This window comes from Aotus nancymaae, unplaced genomic scaffold (assembly GCF_030222135.1).
Source record: "Aotus nancymaae isolate 86718 unplaced genomic scaffold, 86718_ANA_hifiasm-v0.15.2.pri h1tg000089l, whole genome shotgun sequence".
Lineage (NCBI taxonomy): Eukaryota > Metazoa > Chordata > Mammalia > Primates > Aotidae > Aotus > Aotus nancymaae.
In genome coordinates, this window is record NW_026988504.1 from 18,106,302 (window position 1) to 18,126,254 (window position 19,953).

A 19,953-nucleotide genomic window follows, 5' to 3' on the forward strand; every position below is an offset into this window, starting at 1 on the left:
GGGGTCCCAGCTCCTTGAGGAAGAATCTCCAGTTGGTGTTTCACTCTGGCCAGCCCTGGATGTTGACTTCTGCTCAGGAGGCCGTTAAAGTGAAAGTGCCCTTTGCTAGGCTAGGCCAATGCTTGAGGGCAAGGTGCTTCTCTAGAGCTCATCTCTTGGGGTTTCTGTTTTTTTTAGTTTCTGCACTGTTATTCCTTGCTCAGTTGTTGAAGCTTCAAAACTTTTCAGACTTTTTTTGGGTGGGGAGAGGGACAGAGTCTCACTCTGTTCCCTGGCTAGGATGCAGTGGCACAGTCTGAGCTCACTGAAACCTCTGCTTCCTGGGTTCAAGCAATTCTTAGGCCTCAGCATCCCTAGTTGCTGGGATTATAGGTATGAGCCATTGTGCCCAGCCATTCAGAAATTTTTTTTTTTAATATAGTCATTGTTAGTTGTGTTCAGCAGAATTGTGGGCCTCATAATAGAGCCTGCCTTTCCAGACACTAGACTCTGGACCTGTTTTTCCATGTTGCCTCTGCCACCCTCATCCATTCTGGGATGGGACATGATTAATTTTTTTTTTTTTTACCACTTTGATCATGTCAGACTTTTGCTTAAACACATCTCCAGCATGAAATCATACCTACGGGAGCATGGTGACAATATGAGCTACAGCTCCCTACCACACCTCACAAGGTGTAGGGGTCAGTGTTAAAACCCGAGGGCTTTGTAGTCTGCTGGAAGCTATGGGAAAAAGAGACTGTTGAGAAGGAAGCTTTCTTTTTTGGCCTTTCAGTTCTTGAGGACTTGAGAGAAGCTTGTCTCTTTTTTTGAGCCTGAGTATAATTGAGTTTCAGGAGTAGAGGGCAGGAGGCTAGCCATTTTTTATGGTGCCAGATTGTTAGATGGATAATGAGACCTTTCATTTCTCAGTGCGACCAGTCACATGCTGCTGGTTGAGAACTGAGGTCTTAGCTTGTAAGCAAGCTGTCCAGACGGAGCATAGAGGGCAGGTATGAAGGCCAGGACAAAGCAAGAATAAAGTGTGTGTGTGGCATGCATGAGAAGGCACCCTGCTGCAGCAGGAGGGCATTGGGCCTCAGTGTCAGGAAGCCCATGTTGTCAGTGCTGTGCCCTTGGACAAACCATGTAGTCTTCCTGGGCATCAGTCAGGTGCTCCTTCCTCTTGGCCTCGGCTGTCCTGCATGGCTGGGGAAGTGTTGGCTCAATTGGCCTTAGCAGCCAGCCATTTTGAGGACAGAGAGAAAAGGGAGCTTGGAGTGGTCCCCAGGAGGAGGCAGAAGCAGTGACCACTTGATAGGTTATCTAGAGCCCAAACCATGGCCTCTGGTTCTAGTACATTCAATTATCCAGCAGTTTGGGGCCTGGAAGCATCCTTTGTTTATCTAGCCTAATCCCCTCATTTTGTAGATGAGCAAACAGAGGCCTGGACATTTTCTTGAATTTAAAGAGCAGTGGTGATACTCCAGCCTTGTGTGGCTTATTTTAGCAAAAATCTGGAGAAGTAGAGCTAGGCTTTGGTCAGTGTGGGTTTGGGGCCGTTTACTCTGAACCTCTGAAGCCAGTATCTGAGTGAGCCCTGGAGAGCAGTAACAGCAGTGAGCCAGAGCCTGCCCCTATCTGGCCACCTGACACTCAAGTTTTCCCTGGGGCCTACCTTCTGGCCCTGTCAGCCCAGTCTGATCAGAGGTCTCTTTACCTGGCCACTCAGGGGACCCAAATGTGTGGAGGATTGGGCAAGCAGCCCCCTCATGACCTCTACACAAAAAATAACTCTGCTTCCTTAGCAGGTGCCAGCTTTTTCTTCCCCGGGGCCTGGCCTGGCTGCTGAGACCGCAGGCTTCTGGACAAACTGTTTTTACCCTTTGGCTCTAGGCTGGGCCAGACTTTGCCCTTGGATTCCCAGGCATTCTTACCCTCAACTGCTGACGGGCCTCTCCACTCTTCCCTTGGTTCCTGAAGGACCAACTCACTCTGTTCAACCTCAAAATCATGCACTTTGTACTTGGATTTTTGCCCGCAGCTACCTTCACTTATAGCCATTGCTATGGGTGAATCAGCCTCAGAACAGCAAAGCTTTACATATCATCCTTTTATGTTATTAAAGCAACTAAAATGAGCTTATTTTTCAGCCCAGTGAGAATTATCAAATACCAAACTTTCTTTTTAAATTATGTCTCTAGTTTTCTTTTTAAATTGCCCTTATAAAAACTAGGTGATAAATGAAAAACATACATTGCTTCTAATATTTTTCTTCTTACTAAGCCTACAAACTCCTTAGTTTAAGATAACAGGGAAGGATTGTCCTGTACCCGAGGCTGTGTTTTTCTAGCTGCTGCCAATTCCTGGATTTAAGTTGCTTTGTTGGTGGGTAGAGATCATTCCCTTTTCCTGGATTCAGTGGGGATAGGAGAGCCTGAGGGTCACAAATGAGCCTGGGCAAGACTATGTGCGAAAGTTTTTATGAATACCTTTTCTCAAATATTTGATACTGAAAATGGGTAGTTTCAGCTTGAGTCCATGTTGCAGCTGGACCCTCAAATGTAATTTTTGTCATCCTTGGAGTATTTCCCTCTTCTAGTGATCCAGGATCACTGTTTCCCAAATCCCCCATTCCCTGCCCCATTTTATAATTTCTCTTGTTGGTAGTATCAGTTGCCAGCATTTTGAACCTGAGTATTAAGCAGAAGGCTTAAATTAGGAGCTCTTCAAATTAAAGAAATAAGCAAGCCACGTAATGTTGATTGCGGTAGATTACTTGTAAGTGTAATGTGTTGGGTTGTATACAGTCACCTGTAAACATAAACATGTAGGGTTTTAAATTTGGAAAAGACTGTCAATTTAGCTCCATTTTACAGAGAAGATACTGAGACAGTGAGAGGCCCTGGTTTGTTCAAATTCCCACAGAGGCAGCTGTAGAAAGACAAGTACCAGAAGCCCTGTGTCCTGGGCCCAAGTTGGGTGTTCTTTCCACTGCCCCACGATGCCCTTTCTTGTCCCAGTGGCCTCGCGTTGCTCCCCACACTCACCCTCTGTCCTGGAAACAGAGAATAGAGCCAGGTAGCTGCACACACCATGCCTATTGCCGTCTTCGTGCCCTTGTCCCTTGCCTCTGCTAATCATACTTATTCCACTACAACTCACTCATCAGTTCCAAAGACCTGTTGGGTGTCCCAGCTCCCACACTGGTGTCATCCTCCTCAGAACTCCTGAAGTGTGCCCTGTGGTTTGGCTCTTTTTACACTGACTCTGTCCATGTAAAATTAAGGTTGTGGTCTTAATTTTTACATAGTAAGGCCTGGTGCCCAGTAAATGGGCCGTAAGTGAATAGAGAGAGATGGAATGTACCATGTCACAAGGTGGGCTTGGCGTCGTTTTGCTGCCCAGCTTTTCTGGTGTCTGACTTTGTTCCAGCTAAGCTCCAGAAAGGGGCAATCAGCTGTTAAGCTCCAGAAGAGCAGAAAGCATAGCTTCCATGTCTTTCACCACGGTCCTTCGTACAGTTCTTGGTTGGTGGTGGGTTACAGCAGTGATACTTCATTTTCCTGACACGTGAATCTTGCATTCAGTTTAAAATATGTTGGCTTTATCCTGGAGCCTCATGGCTGCCTAAATACTCTGGTCTTATGGTACCTACCATTTGAGGAGGCCAACAGGTCATGGCAATTGGTTTACAGATTTCCACATTTGGATACTTTGCTGCTTATTTGCAATAGCAGGAAGTTGGGAAATGCAAGCCAAATAATGGTTAGGATAGCTGTGAAAATTGCAGTGAAAGCAATACCCCTCCTGGGTTAGCTTGTTACAGCTAGAAGACCCCTAGTGAAATTTTTATTCCAAGATCCTCAAACTCAACAGGATGCTACATTTTATTCTGTTGGACTTATGAAGCAATGCTGGTAACATCTATTGTTCATGCGTTTCAAGGCTTAAAATAGAGAACTGCTGGTAGAAATGGTTAAAAGGGAGGAAATGATTATTCAGGTGTTATGAAGTAAGACAGATTGTATGGCATTTATTATGTAACATTGGTTATGTAGTTTGCTCATAAATTCCAGTAGACATTCTCTTTTATCTAGTGAAAATTAAACGATTAAACCCACTGAAGTGAAAAACAGTGGACATCTGCCAAGTAAAAGCATAATCACCACTTAAACAGCTTCAACTGTCCTCCTGTCTGTGAATGACAGTGTCTCCTGTGGGGAAACTGCTCTCTGACTTCTGGTTTTCTCACTGTTTTCACAGAGCCTGAGCCCTTGCGAAGCCGGCAATGACAAGTCTGAATGGTCGCCATGCCGAGAAAACCTTTGACATGCCAAAACCATCAGCCCCTAAAGTGCACGTGCAGAGGTCTGTGTCCCGAGACACCATCGCAATTCACTTCTCGGCATCCGGCGAGGAGGAGGAGGAAGAGGAGGAGGAGTTCAGGGAGTACTTTCAGGAGGGGCTGGATGACCAAAGCATTGTAACAGGGCTGGAAGCCAAGGAAGACCTCTATCTTGAACCCCAGGGTGGCCATGACCCCACCGGCCCTGCTGCCTCGCCTGTACTGGCAGATGGACTGTCCGTGTCCCAGGCCCCTGCCATTTTGCCCGTCTCCAAGAACACCGTAAAGCTATTGGAGTCCCCTGCTCCAGCAGCACAAGTATTAAGTACGGTGCCATTGGCTCTGTCCCCAGGGTCGTCTTCGTCGGGGCCCTTAGCTAGCTCTCCCAGTGTGTCATCCCTTTCTGAGCAGAAAACCAGTTCTTCCTCCCCATTGTCCTCTCCTTCTAAGTCTCCCATTCTCTCATCCAGTGCCTCAACCTCTACCCTTTCCAGTGCAAAACCCTTCATGAGCCTTGTAAAGTCCCTGTCAACTGAGGTGGAGCCAAAAGAATCCCCACACCCCCCAAGGCACAGGCACTTGATGAAGACATTAGTCAAGTCTCTGTCCACGGACACTTCCCGGCAGGAGTCGGATACAGTGTCCTATAAGCCACCTGATTCCAAACTGAACTTACACCTGTTCAAGCAGTTCACACAGCCCCGAAACACAGGTGGAGATTCCAAAACTGCACCTTCTTCCCCACTGACTTCTCCCTCTGATACTCGCTCCTTTTTTAAAGTGCCCGAAATGGAGGCTAAAATTGAAGACACTAAACGACGCCTTTCAGAAGTGATCTATGAGCCTTTTCAGCTCCTTAGTAAAATTATAGGGGAAGAAAGTGGCAGCCATAGGCCCAAAGCCTTATCTTCAAGTGCTTCAGAACTCTCCAATCTGTCCAGCTTGAACGGGCACTTGGAAAGCAATAACAACTACAGCATCAAGGAGGAGGAGTGTGATTCTGACGGGGATGGCTACGGAAGTGATTCCAACATCCCCAGAAGTGACCATCCAAAGTCTGCTGATGAGCCCGCAAGAGAGGGGGAACTGAAGAGTTCCCAGGGGAGCAGTCTGAAGGATTTAGGCCTGAAGACAAGTTCTCTAGTTCTTGAGAAATGTTCTTTGTCTGCCTTAGTGAGCAAAGAAGATGAAGAGTTTTGTGAACTGTACACTGAGGACTTTGATTTGGAAATGGAGGGAGAGAGTAAAGTTGATAAGCCACCAGATATTCCTCTTAAGCCAGAGGTGCTCACAGAAGATGGTGTGGTTCTTGACAGTGAAGATGAGGCAGACTTGGCTCTGCAGCACCCGGAATTGCCAGTGAAGACGTTGGGCTTCTTTATAATGTGTGTCTATGCGTACCTCATCCTCCCCCTCCCCCACTACGTGAGTGGACTCTTTCTGGGAATTGGCCTTGGATTCATGACTGCAGTTTGCATGATTTGGTTTTTTACACCACCAAGTGCTCATAAATATCACAAGTTACATAAAAATCTGCAACACTGGAACACAAGAACTCTGGATATCAAAGAACCTGAAATACTGAAGGTAAGCCTCTAGCTGGCTAGTACACACACTCTCACATAGCAGCCATATTTTAGATCTGACTTGTTTTTTGTTCAGTTGTTAAAGATTTTTGTGCAAGCAGTGTTTTTAAGACTTTGGGGCCTCTTCATTCTCCAGGCACCCAACTGACTGATCTGGTAAACCTCATTCTAGAGGTTTGCAGATTCACAAACTAGTTTCTGAAAGATCTCTGTGTCTCTAGAGGATAGTGTTTATATTCAGTTCCTATTCTGGTCTGTCTCTAAACTTGCTGGGAATGTGCTGCTTGCTGAGGATTTGTAATGGCTGAATCTTTTAGGGTTCAATATTCTTGAGATGCTGAAGGAAGGGTTAAATACTCCTGGAATTGCAAGAGAAGGGAAGGAAGAAGAGAAGGCAAATTAATGTCATCATTCAGCCCCTGCTGATGCTCCTCTTCCCTCTGCATAGTGAAGAATGGGATGGAGAAAGATATGTCACCTTTCAGTGCATATCAGATGTCAGGCTTTTGGGCCTTCTGAGGGGTACCTGGGACCCTGGGACAATTCATCGAGAAGCAGGAAGAAAATATTAGAACATTCATCTATCTGTCTAACGTGTCGATTGAGATAGAGTCTATGTTGCCCAGGCTGGTCTCAAACTCCAGGACTCAAGTGATCCTCCCATTTTGGTCTCCCAAAGTGCTGAGATTATAGGTATGAGCTGCTGTGTCCAGCCTAGAACTTCTATTTATTATTTTTTGCATATTAAAATTTCTTGTTATGTGTATGCACACTATAAAAGTACAATTAGAGCTTATATAGTTTCTAAGTTATATGCACACACACACATTTATATACAGTATCCAAGAGGGGATTGGTTTCAGGACCCCACAAGGATACCAGAATCCATGAGTCCCTTGTATAAAATGGCATAGCATTTGTATTAATATATAACCTATGCCTATTCTCCTGTATACTTTTAAATCATCTCTAGATTACTTATAATACCTAATATAATGTAAATGGTTGTTATACTGTATTTTTAAATTTGTATCATTTTTTACTGTTGTATTTTTAATTTCATATTTTCAATCCAAGGTTGATTGACTCCATGGATACAGAGGGCTGATTGTATATGTTTTTAGAGATAAGGTGGGGAACCAGAAAAGTTTAGAGCCACTGCTTTATAAAAGTTGTCTAATTCAACTTCACAATCATCCAGCAGTTTGATGCTTCCAATTTTACACATGAGATTATTTCAGGCTCTGAAAGAGGTGCTCATTTGTCCAAGGTTAATGAGTAATAGAGGTGGGGTGTAAGTGGCTCACACCTGTAATCCCAGCACTTTTGGAGGATGAGGCAGGCAGATCACTCAAAATCAGGAGTTTAGGACCAGCATGGCCAACATGGTGAAACCCTGTCTCTACTAAAAATACAAGACTTAGCCGGGCATGGTGGCACACCCCTGTAATCCCAGCTACTTGGGAGGCTGAGGCAGGAGAATCGCTTTTGCCCAAGGCTGCAGTGAGCCAAGATGGCGCCACTGCACTCCAGCCTGGGTGACAGAGTGAGACTTTGTCTCAAAAAAATAATAATAATAATAAAATAAGTGATAGAAGTAGGATTTGGAGCCTTTGTGTGTCCTCTTCCTGCTTTTCCCATAACACCTCTGCACAAAGTTCATGCCTAGACCTGCCTGGAGAAGCCCTTGTGTTATAGGAGATGTATGAAAAGGAGAACTTGGTTTCCATGGAGCAGTTTTGAACCTTAATTATTGGTTTTAATCTTTAGCTTTTCAAATTCAAATCTTGTTTGGTGTCTTCGTTAAATTAAAGGTATTTTTCTCCCAGCTATTTAAATGAGAATGCTCTAAAAATGGCAGCATGATCTCTCTTTATTGACACACACACACACACACACAAGCAGGGGGTGGGGGAGAACTCTTAGGATCCAGAATAATATTTGTTTTTACATTTCATTGACTTTTTTCCTTGTTCAAAGGAAATATATGGTTAATGTTTTTAAAACACAGGAAACCCAAATAAAAAAATATTTTTGATCACACTAGTGGAGGGAAATTACAGTTAATGATTTGGTATATATCCTACTCTTTTAGGGTTTTAATATTTTAATTTCTGCATATATGAGGATATACATCACATACATGCATACTCACCCACTCTTTTTGTTTTGATTTAATGGAATCATATATTTTGCAGTCTGGCCTTTTTTCTTTCTTTCACATGGCAATATGTTATGACACTTTCTTCTTTAAGAGAAGCTGATGTTGAGTCTTGTGGATGTGACACCCTTAAGCTTAGCATTAATAAATGAAGTGGAGCAAAAATGACTCATGCATGGTTGCTAAGCTTTTTTTCTTGATAGGGTGGTGCTGTGACTACCTGAAGTACATGCTCTCCAAGTAAGTTAGTGCTAACTTTAGCAAGGAAAAAATTGTACTTATGTTAACTCCAGTGCCTAATGACTGACTGTGGCATTCAGTTTAAACTGGTTTAAGCACTGACTTGTCTTAGGAAGATTTTAATTTCAATCCAGTCAATCTTTAGTGTTTTTTTTTTCCCCACCCTCCTTTCACATGTACATTCTTTAGTGTTATCCAATCACTGCTGTATGTCAAGAGTTTACTAACTACACATGATGCCGATTGAATGGGATTTTAATGTTATGGCACAGCCTGGTTGCTTTGATCTGATCACTGGAACAATAAAGGCAACACTATGATGCTGAGCACTGCAGTGGGCTAAGTGTTGGGTATATTATCTCATTCAATTCTCATCACAGCCCTATTCAGTTAGAGTATATGTACTCATGTGGATGGAGGCCCACAGAAATTAAGCTACTTGCCCAGGGTCACTCAGCTAGTGAGGGGTGGAGCCAGCCTGGGCAACATAGTGAGATATGGACAATGTTTTCTGTTAAGGAAGGTGTTTGGCCCACAGTGGCTGGGATAAATGTATTTGAATTTTCCTTGTAGAGAGAGACAAGTACTTTAATGCTTTCATAGACTGACACCTCTAATCCGAGCAAATTATCATAGACTGAGCATTTATTCTTCCTGATTGCTGTTTGGACAACTCTGATCATTTTGGCAATTCTTTTTTCATTCTTAGCCTTAACTTGTTTAGAATGGTTTCATTACTAAAGAGGAAAAGTATATTTTAGCCTGAAGTCTTTTGTTTTGTATGCAGTGTTGTTTTTAGAAACTGGGCTGAATACATTCTCTATTTAGAAAAGGGACACTACTATGAATTAGAAGGGTATGTTGTCTGTTAACAAGCTAATTTCAGATGCAAATGTTCTTTGGACTTAATTAATTTTACTGAATGAGAGATTATACTATTGGGAACCATTTTTAAACTATGGCACTTTAAAACATTTAGCAGCATTGACATTAACTTTGGGGCCCAAGTTTATTGTTACCTGTCTTCCCTAATATGCCATAAGCTTCATGAGTACATAGGCCATGTCCATCTCGTTCATCACTGTATCCTCAGCACCTGCCATGTATTAGGTATGTGATAGGTAATTGTTGGCAGAATGGATGGTTAGATGAATGAAGGAGTGAAATTTTATCAGAAAATTTAAGCAGTGATTTGGTATTGACCCTGTCATCTCCTGATGGAGTTGCTTTTTAAAAGAAATCCCTGGCTGGGCGGGGTGGCCTACACTTGTAATCCCAGATCCCAGAGCTTTGGGAGGCTGAGGTGGAAGGGTCAACTGAAGCCAAGAGTTTCAGACCAGCCTGGGCAACATAACAAGATCCCATCTTTACAAAAAATTTAAAATAATTAGCCAGGCATGGTGGTATACGCATGTGGTCCCAGCTACTCAGGAGACTGAGATGGGAGGATCACTTGAGTCCAGGAGTTTGAGACTACAGTGAGCCATGATCACACCACTGCACTCCAGCCTAGGTGACAGAATGAGACTCTGTCTTTAAAAAAAATAAAATAAATAATTGATACTTGCTTTAAGAAAATTAGGGTTTGATAGGAGTGATCTGTTAAGAAAATGAAAATAATTACTAAAAAATAAAGCTTTTGGCTGGGCATGGTGTCTCACCCCTGTAATCCCAGCACTTTGGAAGGCCAAAGCAGGAGGATTTCATGAGGCCAGGAGTTCAAGACCAGCCTGGGCAATGTAGTGAGACCGTCATCTCTACACAAGTTTTTTTTAAAAAGCCAGGTGTGGCGGCGCAGCCTGCAGTCCTAGCTACTTGAGGGGCTAAGGCCAAGACCAAAATGTGAGGAGATGCTCACAGGACTTAGAGCATGGTGAACTGGGCAGGTTCACTCAAAGCAGAGAGCCTCATGTGTGCCACAGACCAAGGGCATCCCTGCAGTGACACCCCCTGTGTGGTAGCCTTCTGGAGTTCTTATGTTGGGTGACTGGCTAGATACCCTAAGCTGGGGACCTTGGAAAAAGGGTAGGTTTGGGCATGGGGAAAATGAGGCATTTAGAGTCAGCAGACTGCACTTGGCATGTTTGCTAAGCGTTCTTAACCAAATCAGATGGTCCCTTGCCCAGGATTATATTTAATTGAGAGCTGTTCCTGCCGCACTTGAACTTTCCACATGTTTATAATGAAAAGCTTCCTGATGATTTCATAAAGGTATTGGATTTATGTATGAGTGTATGACTCATATGCAATTTTGAATTATATTCATGAGCAAATTCTTTATCTCAGATTTATAAACTACCAGCAGAACACAGCAGTAGCATATTGGTTTCCAGAGTGATAATCCGTCTTTTTTAAAGATACGGCCTGCAAGTTTGACTAAAATTATATTTAGGCCATTGCAGAAACTGATAGAAATGAATTTTGGAGAACTTTTTTTTCTTTAGGTTGTGTCACATTTAGATATTTAATAAGAGGGATAGGTTTTAAAAATAATTAAGTTCCCTGAATATAGGCTTTGGTTTTGATATAGAAAAGAAGATAAAAGAATCATTTTGTGTGTAGGCCATGATCAATTTTGAGAAGAAATTCCAATTTGTAAATAATCTCAATTTCATGAAATTGTTTCAAGAAATTAGAGTAAGCAAGTTTTTAGAAGAAAACAGCCATTATATACAGCCCAAAAAGACTTGGGTTGCTTTTTGTTGGTCTCTGATAACCCTCGGTAGAAAAAGCGCAAGAAATGTTAAGTGCATTTCTTTCTACATTATATTTTACTGAAAGTATCCTGCCCCTATAATGGGTTACCTGAGTTTTTATGTACGGTTTTTATAAACATGGCTATTTCCCAGTGTCCCTTGTTGCTAGAACAGATTTCAGGTGACATTTTTTTCTTATTTGTTTGCCTTGCTCTGTCGCTCAGGCTAGAGTGCAGTGGTACGATCTTGGCTCATTGCAGCCTCTGCCTCCCAGGTTCAAGCAATTCTTCTGCCTCAGCCTCCAGAGTTGCTGGGATTTCAGGTGTACATCACCACACCTGGCCAATCAGAAAAATGAGATGTTTTGATGCAGGTGGCCCTCACTTACTAGAAGGTACCCCATGTGTTGAAGTTGGTTGGAGAGGCAGCTGTGTGGAACATGCTTCCTGCATTCCATAGGAACAATATGGTTAAGGATGTCAGGCCCCAAATGACTTTTTTTGAATTTTCATTTTTAAACTTTTTATTGTAGAAAATATTAAATACAGACAAAAGTAGAGGCAATAGTAACCCCCATGTGCCCGACACCCACTTTCAGCAATTATTAACATTTTGACAGTTTTTCACTCAATTCATTAACTTACGGCATGGCTGAATTTTAATTCTGGTCTACCTATATATAAGTACAGTTTATAGCATCCTGAAAATGCCTCCTGAACTCTATAAGTACCAAAAACATCGAAGACTCTTATTGTAATTATTATACAATAAGTAGCTATTAAGAAGAGGTTTGCTGTACTCTAAAGATGAGTTTGCTAGTAAGATGATTCTAGGGCATGAGCATGTTTTTTGTGGGTGCCCGGGCCGTGGTTGTTAACTCACTGTTTTCATTCTGTTGCTTCTTTCAGTGGTGGTTTCATGGATTGCAGAAGACACTAGTCAAGAAGCAAATAGTAAAGTTTCTATCTGTATCAATCTTTGGTCTTTCTAGCTAAGAAAGTAAATAAGCCTTGCTGATATTTAACATGCAGATGACCATATATTGACTTTCGGCCAGAAACCTTAGAAATTATCTGTAAGACTCTTTGAAAAATACAGATTTATACTCATTATCATCAACAGTGATCCTCACCTTGAGTGTATGTATTGTGCCTTAAGGTGTCAGCTGAAGATAGTACAAAGCTATCATACTGGAAAAGGATAATTATTTCACCTTTTGCTTTTTATTTTATTTATTTATTTATTTTTCCTGAGACAGAGTCTTGCTCTCTCACCAGGCTAGAGTGCAGTGGTGTGATCTCAGCTCACTGCAACCTCCACCTCCCAGGTTCAAGCAATTCTTTTGCCTCAGCCTCCCGAGTAGCTGGAACTACAGGTGCACACCACCATGCCTGGCTAATTTTTTGTATTTTAGTAAAGACAAGCTTTCACCATGTTGGCCAGGATGGTTTCGATCTCCTGAACTCGTGATCCGCCCACCTCAGCCTCCCAAAGTGCTTGGATTACTGGCGTGAGCCACCACTCTCGGCCTGCCCTTTATTTCTACTCTGTACTTTTTATAAAAGCTGTATATGTTAGAACATGTGTATAATTTATAAAGATATATATTTGTACATACCCAAAAAGTTGTTTGATAGAATGTGTGATCTGAAAAGTGACAGAGGCTACTAATTTATTTGCTTGCTGATCTATTTATCTTACAATTTTAACCCTTGTTAATATGATTTAACGTTTATCATGTATTAACATAACTCATTTCAGTAGTTCATCTGAGATAATTTTACCTTTACCACATTATCTCCTACTCTATTGCTGTCTGCCAGTGCATTATAATTTTAAAAATGTTCTGTGGCCACGTGAGTTTGGAAGATGCTGCACTGGAGGAGAGGAGAGGAGGATAGAGCTGTGGCTTTAGCACCAACTCCAGTGCTTCTAGTGTCACCGCTGGGAAGGTGACCTTAAGGCAGGCAGTTGGAGGATATGGACTGTACTAATGGTGCTTCCCTCCCCTAATGGGCTTTTTTTTTTTTTTTTTTTTAAATATTCTTTATAATGTCTTTGAGCAGCATTTATTTTGAACGTTGACTCTCTGCTTAAGGCTATCATTCATAGTGTGAATTCTGGATGTCTGTGGGTCTGCTTGTCTTTCATGGGTAAAATCAAATTTGTATCTTAGGACCTATAAACTTTAATAGACTGTCCCGCCCCTGCCATATTCTCAAACTCCATGATCTATGATGCTGTGTTTATGATGTTGATGATGCCTGTTCTAAACCATTAATAAATCAAAAAAGGTTTAGGCCTGGGAAAGACAAAATTCTGCTTATGTTTTAGTTTTGGAGTCAGAGAATAATCACCTTTTTATGTGCTTCAGAGATGATTTTCAGCAGGAGCGGCCTCAGGTCCTGGCTCTATTCTTGTTTAAAGGATTTGCTCCTTCCCTGATAGAGATGAAGGGAATCATCTCTATCCCTGAAGGAAGAGATACAGGGATCTGAATGACAGGTAGACTGCAATACCAGCACAGCCACATGTCAGCAGGGTGAAAACATGCTTCATTGTTACTGTCAGCCAGGCACGTGGCACCTGAAGATACATTCTCATCACCTCCTCAGGCTATAGGGCTGGCACTTTTTTTCCTCTGGTCAGCTCAGCATCAAGCTGAGCAATAGAGCATTAGCCTTGAACTCCTGGTTGGCACTAACTGAAAGCATGGTAGTAGTTCTTCCAGACTTCATTATTTTGCAAAAGGTTAATTATAGTTTTTAATCTTTTAAAATATTAAATGGACTCCTTTATAGATTGTGGTTTTGTACTTTCAGCCATACGTGGCTTCTAAATCCAGCAGAGAACTGAGAGAAACCCCTGACCTTTTACAAATGCCATCACAGGACCAATCTGTGGGCCAGACAGCTGCAGCCTGGCTGACTGGGTCATTGTCCCCAGCGGGGTGCACTGTGTCCATTTTAACAGCTCCAGCTTCAGAAAGAAACAAAGCTTGTCTGAGTTGCTTTAATGTGGGTTAAGAGCATCTCTGAGTGTTTTTGGTTGAGCTGTTGAGATGGAATGTTGCTAACTATATGCTATATCTCTTTATACCCATTCCCATGTCTCATAACAAAACAAGGTGGAATAAATACTTGGTAAGAAATTCAGGGTTAATAATTTTAGAACAGCTGAGCAGTGGATAGTTGGGCACTATGTGGGGAACAGGGTGAAGACCTTGTTAAACCTCTCAAGATTTGACAATTGACTGCTGAAATCTGGAAATTTCATTTGTAGCTTAATCCAGGCACTTGGTCAAATCCTGGGTGGGGGAAATGGCTGATTATGGTAACGAAATGTGATTAGATTTGCACTGGGAAATTGCTTTCTGCAAGAGCAACCTGGTTTCAGGTCAGTAGGGTTGTGAGGGGGCAGAATTAGGGAGGCTTGGAGGAGAGTTCTGCCTCAGCCTCTTGTGCTGAGCCTCCCTAAGGCCAGTCTGCAACCTGGCTCCTGACAGTGGGGTCAAGTTGCAACTCCCATGACCCTCTCAAGATTTCCTATCAAAGCCTATAATGTTCTGGAAAGAGCCTTAGATAGGAGGCAGGAAACATGGGCTACAGTCACAGTATCCCTCTCTGCTCCAGATAAGACTTAGTTTGTCCAATTTCTGTCCTGAAAATCTTTGGTTTCTAGGGTTATTTTCTTGTTCTGTGCTATTTTGTGCATTTTTACCTTGGTTTTTCTTTTTCAGAACCGTAAGTAATCTCTGCAGCTCCTTGCACTTATTAGGGCATCAGCTCGTTCCTTTGCTTGTTTGTCTCACGCAGCTAGCACTGTACTTACAGGCTGTGAGGGGCTCACCAGCCTTCCTGCTTACTCCTGCTTTTCATAGATTTCATTTAATCCTCACAGCCACCTCTGAATTAGGCTTCCCTCATGTATTCAGTCAACAAACATTTGTTACAATTGTGATTGGCAGACATGGTGATCCCTGCTCTTGTGGAATTTATAACTCAGTTTAGTAAACCAGGCAGTTAACAGATACAGTGATGGAAGAGTACCAGAGAACTGAGAACTCCCTCCTAGGAGGGAGGCTTCCTAGGAGAAATATCGTCTTTGCCATGTCCTGCAGGTGGGGCTGTGCTGTGGAGCTGAGATAGGAGCCCACACCTTGGACTGAGGAACACTTGGTTTGAGTCCGATTTAGCACTCTCTAGATGTTGGGAGGCAAATCACATCCCTTCTCTCACCACTTTTGCTACCTGTAAAATTGTAGGGAATTGGCAGAAATACAAGAAATAATGCGCCTGGGGTACCTCAGTCATAAGATGAGCTTAAATGTCAGCTATTATAAGTAGTAATATTAGTGTTCAAAAATCATATGCTCAAGATTTCTTTATAAACTATAAACAAATTGTACCTTAATAAACTACTGTAAGGAGAAAAATAATTATGGCTTGAGCATAGAGTGAGTTGTGTGGCCAGGGAGGCATGAAACTGGGCAGTATGCCACCTTGACCCTTTTACAGGTGAACAAACCAAGTGTCTGAGGGATAAGCATCACCTACCTTGGCAGGTGGTAAGTGGTGCAGGCATGACTGGAACCCAGGTCTGTTAGATTCTCAGCACTTCTGCTAAGGTAGGTGAGTTGGTTTCACTGCCTCTGTTTTGACCGGCCATCTTTTGTGTAATTGAATATGATCAGTGTAAGGTCTCATTTAGGCTAACAAATGATTGTTGACAATAAATATGTAATTCAATTCCTGATTTGTGTGTTGTGTTTATTTGTTTTTTGGCAGCTTTGGACTTCAGCCTCTGATAGATCTTTAACACAAAGATAGGAACTTGGTAGTTCAGGAAGGAGGAAATTTGAAGGTAAAAGGGAAGAAGAAACCACAGCAGCTGGTGATTCTGAAAAGATGGGGGTAGGGAGAAGAAGGGCCAAGCTAGGCCCAAGTGGAATAAAGGAATTTGGGGCCCCTCTAGGCTTTCCCAAGGGAAAGAAAGCATCTCCTGCCGGGCGTGGTGGCTCATGCCTGTAATCCCAGCACTTTGGGAGGCTGAGGTGAGCGAATCACTTGAGGTCAGGAGTTCGAGACCAGCCTGGCCAACATGGTGAAACTCCATCTTTAAAAAAAAAAACAATAATAATAAAAATTTTAAAAAAAGCATCTCCTAGATTCTCTTTCTATGCCCACATACTCCTTGCTTCTCACCTCTGCCTCCTGTAGTGCAGCAGGTTAGGTTTTGTGCTTTTGAAGTCTGTAGGTAGGACTTGAAACTCTCTTTTCTCCCTCACATTCCTCTGAATCAGGTTGTTCTGGGATTCCTGAATTTGGCAAGTGGTAGAGGATGACCTTTATCTGTCAGAGCTGTCAGCAAAGAAGGTAATTGCATACTCATTCAGAACTGTGGCTGTGTGTGAGCACACAGGCTGCAGCCAGCAAGAATTCTGTAGTGGCTGCTTTTCAGCCAAGTGGTAGCTCAGGCTGCTGGGTTTCTACAATAGATGATTTCATTAACTGATTACTTAGATTATCCTCTTTCATTTAATTATGCAAAGCATCTAATAAAATGGCAGAAAACTGCCATGTATTGAGTGAATGCCTCTTATCACTAAGCCCGTGTGTGTTGGAAACATGTACAAGAAGAGAAAGGAAGGCATGTGTGTTGAGATACAACTACATCAACTCATCTGTTCTCAGGTCAGACAGTTTCAGGTGTCGAGCCATTACTTATCACCTACCTTGGCAGGTGGTAAGTGGTGTAGGCATGATTGGGAACCCAGGTCTGTCAGATTCTCAGCACTTCTGCTAAGGTAGGTGAGTTGGTTTTAGTGCATGTATTTTGACCTGTGGTCTTTAGCATAATTGGATATTGTCCAAAATTCCAGTATTTGCCCATTCTATTCATAGTTGAGCCAAGGGTCTAGGGCTAAAAAGCTTGAACTGAAGAACTGGCCCTGCACAGTCTCTAATACAGTAGTCATGAGCCCTGTGTGGCTGTTGAGCCCTTGAAGTGTGGCCAGTTCAAACCGAGACTTGTTCTAAGTGTAAAGTACACACTGGCTTCTGAAGACTTAGTATGAAACTGAATGTAAAATACCAGTAATAATTTTTAATATTGTTTATATGTTGAAATCTTCTTAATTTCGATATGAATTAAAATATGTTTAAATTAATTTTACCTGCTTTTTCTTTTTTAATGTGGCTCTGAGACCATTTAAAATTACATATTTTTGGCCAGGTGTGGTGGCTCACGCCTGTAATCCCAGCACTTTGGGAGGCCAAGGTGAGTGGATCACTTGAGGTCAGGAGTTTGAGGTCAGCCTGGCCAACATGGTAAAACCCCATCTCTACTGAAAGTACAAAAATTAGCTGGGCGTGGTGGCGCACACCTGTAATCTCAGCTACTAGGAGGCTGAGGCAGGAAAATCGCTTGAACCCGAGAAGCGGAGGTTGCAGTGAGCCGAGATGGCACCACTGCACTCTAGCCTGGGCAAGAGAGTGAGACTCCATCTCAAAAAAATAAAATTACATATTTTCATGACTCACATTTATGGCTCACGTTATATTAATATTTCCATTGGACAGCACCTCCCTAGACAATTCTGCATTTTCTGACCTAGGAAAGACAAAATGAAAGCAATCGGAAAGAAACAACCTTTTATCTCTAAGTTTCTCTTATTCATAAATAAGATAATTAACCTATACAATCCCAGGAGTTTCAAATGGGAAACATCTCCACAGCTTACATTACTCTGTTTCTCAGAGACTGTCCTTTTCTTGGAGAAGAGTTTTATATAATATAATACTTGTCTTTTTTTTTTCTCCTTTAGCCCTTCCAGTCTGGCGGTGAGTGGTTGATAAACATAATGCAGAGATTTTTGTCCCAAATTCCAGTATCATGTTAATCCTTTTTTTCTCTTTTGGTCCCAGTATCATGTTAATTCTAGTGGCTTTTTTACATGTATCTGTAATTCTGTATACCTGGAAATAACAAAAAATAGTTTATATGGAGATTTGTTGCAGTAATGTTTATCTTATATCAAATCCTGATTATCATAATTCAAAAACAGTCGTTAAATAAATGTTGAACATTTCTGCTTAGGTATTAGGATGGACGAAAGCAGTATCACATCTAATCTGTATTCTCTAGCTAGGAGACGTATACTCAGGGTGAAATCATTCAAAAAGAGCAATTGCATGCAGGGGCTGTATGGCCAAACTGCTCATAAATGACACTGATAGCAAGTTGCTGTTTTAATCTAATATCGTTCTCCTCAGCTCCAACTTTCTTCCCTTCATGGATTCTTGATTTTAGTAGCTCTGCAAGCACAAGCAACCTGGCCTTGAACATGGCTCTGATGTATCTTAGAAAAATTATTGTATCTGCTTCAAGTTCTTTATTAATCTAGTTGCCTTTACAACTTTAGCCCTGGTTAAACCTGTTATGTATGTAAGCCAGTATTTTCAGCAACCAAATTGAACAAAAAGAAAGCTGTGTATTCTGTGTTAGGAGATCTTTAGTGAAAATGCTTGTGCTAAAAAAGACAAATAAATAGATTTATAGAAAACCCCTTTCAACAGCAGAATATATTTTTTTAAGTGCATGTGGAACCAAGATAGACCATATAATAAGTTTAAAATAATTGGAATTACACAAAGCATGTTCTCTGACTGTTATGAAATTGCACTAAAAACCAAGAAGAAAGATACCTGAAAATTTCTCAGATATTTGGAAATTCAACAGAATACTTCTAAACAGCCCGTGGGTCCAAAGATAAAGTCATAAGGGAAATTAGAAAATATTTTTAACTGAAGGAAACTGAAAATACAACATATCAGAAGTTGCAGGTAATACAGTGTCTAGAGGGAAATTAATAGCATTAAAAGCTTGTTAGAGGATGGTCGTGGTGGTTAATGCATGTAATCTCAGCACTTTGGGAGGCCAAGGTGAGAGAATTGCTTGAGACCAAGAGTTCAAGACCAGCCTGGGCAACATAGCAAGACTCCATTTCTACAAAGAATTAAAAAAAAAAAAATTAGCTTGTTGTAGTGGCACGTACCTGTAGCCCTTGCTACTTGGGAGTCTGAGGTGGGAGGATCAATTGAACCCAGGAGTTCAAGGTTACAGTAAGTTATGATTATGCCACTGCATTCCAGCCACGGTGACAGAGCAAGACCCTGTCTCAAATAAATAGTAGATACATGCATACATACATACATATATATGAAAGAAAGATTTGAGAGAAGCACAAATTACCAGTGTCAGGACTGAAAGAGGGGACATCACCACAGACACTAAGATATTCACAGGATTATAGGGAAATATTGCAAACAATATTGTGCCCAGCAATTGGACAACATAGATAAAATAGATAAACTCTTTGAAAGATACAAACCCAAGCTCACTTAAAAAGAAATACATAACCTAAAAAGCCCAATAGCAAGTAAAGAAATTGAATTCATAGTTTGGAATCTTTCCACAAGCAAAACTCTAGGCCCAGATGGCTTCACTGGCAAATGCTACCAAACCTTTAAGGAAGAAATATTATTAATTCTACACAAACTTCCAGAAATTAGAGAAGAGGGAACACTTCCCAAATGCACTTACCTGCATTTTCTGAGGCTCATTAATTCCAAAAAACATTGCAAGAAAACTATAGAGTATTTTCCCTCATGAACTTAGAGGGACAAGTGAACAAAATATCAGCAAAATGTTATGCTGGTAAACTGGCTCTCCAGAAAAAAGAAAATCTTGATTTGTACTATTCTCTGATTTCCAGATATAAAAACTCCCACCATTGCCACTTGCAAGCTACCAACATGAAGTCACTGAACATGGCATTGGGAAGAGATGTGTAGAATCAGTTCTTGTGAGCTGATACAGCTCAATTTCAGCACATCATGACTCATACATCCTTAATCCTGAGAATGCAAGACTGGTTCAACA

At 41.7% G+C, this 19,953-nt stretch overlaps 1 protein-coding gene across 2 annotated transcripts in view; it reads left to right on the top strand.

Moving 5' to 3' along the window:
• Window positions 1-19,953, top strand: part of TEX2 (testis expressed 2) — a 120,717-nt gene that overhangs the window by 48,914 nt on the left and 51,850 nt on the right. For both annotated transcript variants that reach the window (XM_012453889.2, XM_012453890.2), the window contains exon 2: window positions 4,246-5,914. In XM_012453889.2, coding sequence (XP_012309312.1) covers window positions 4,271-5,914 — 1,644 coding nt within the window. In that variant the 5' untranslated portion in view covers window positions 4,246-4,270. The remainder of the gene's footprint in view (window positions 1-4,245; window positions 5,915-19,953) is intronic.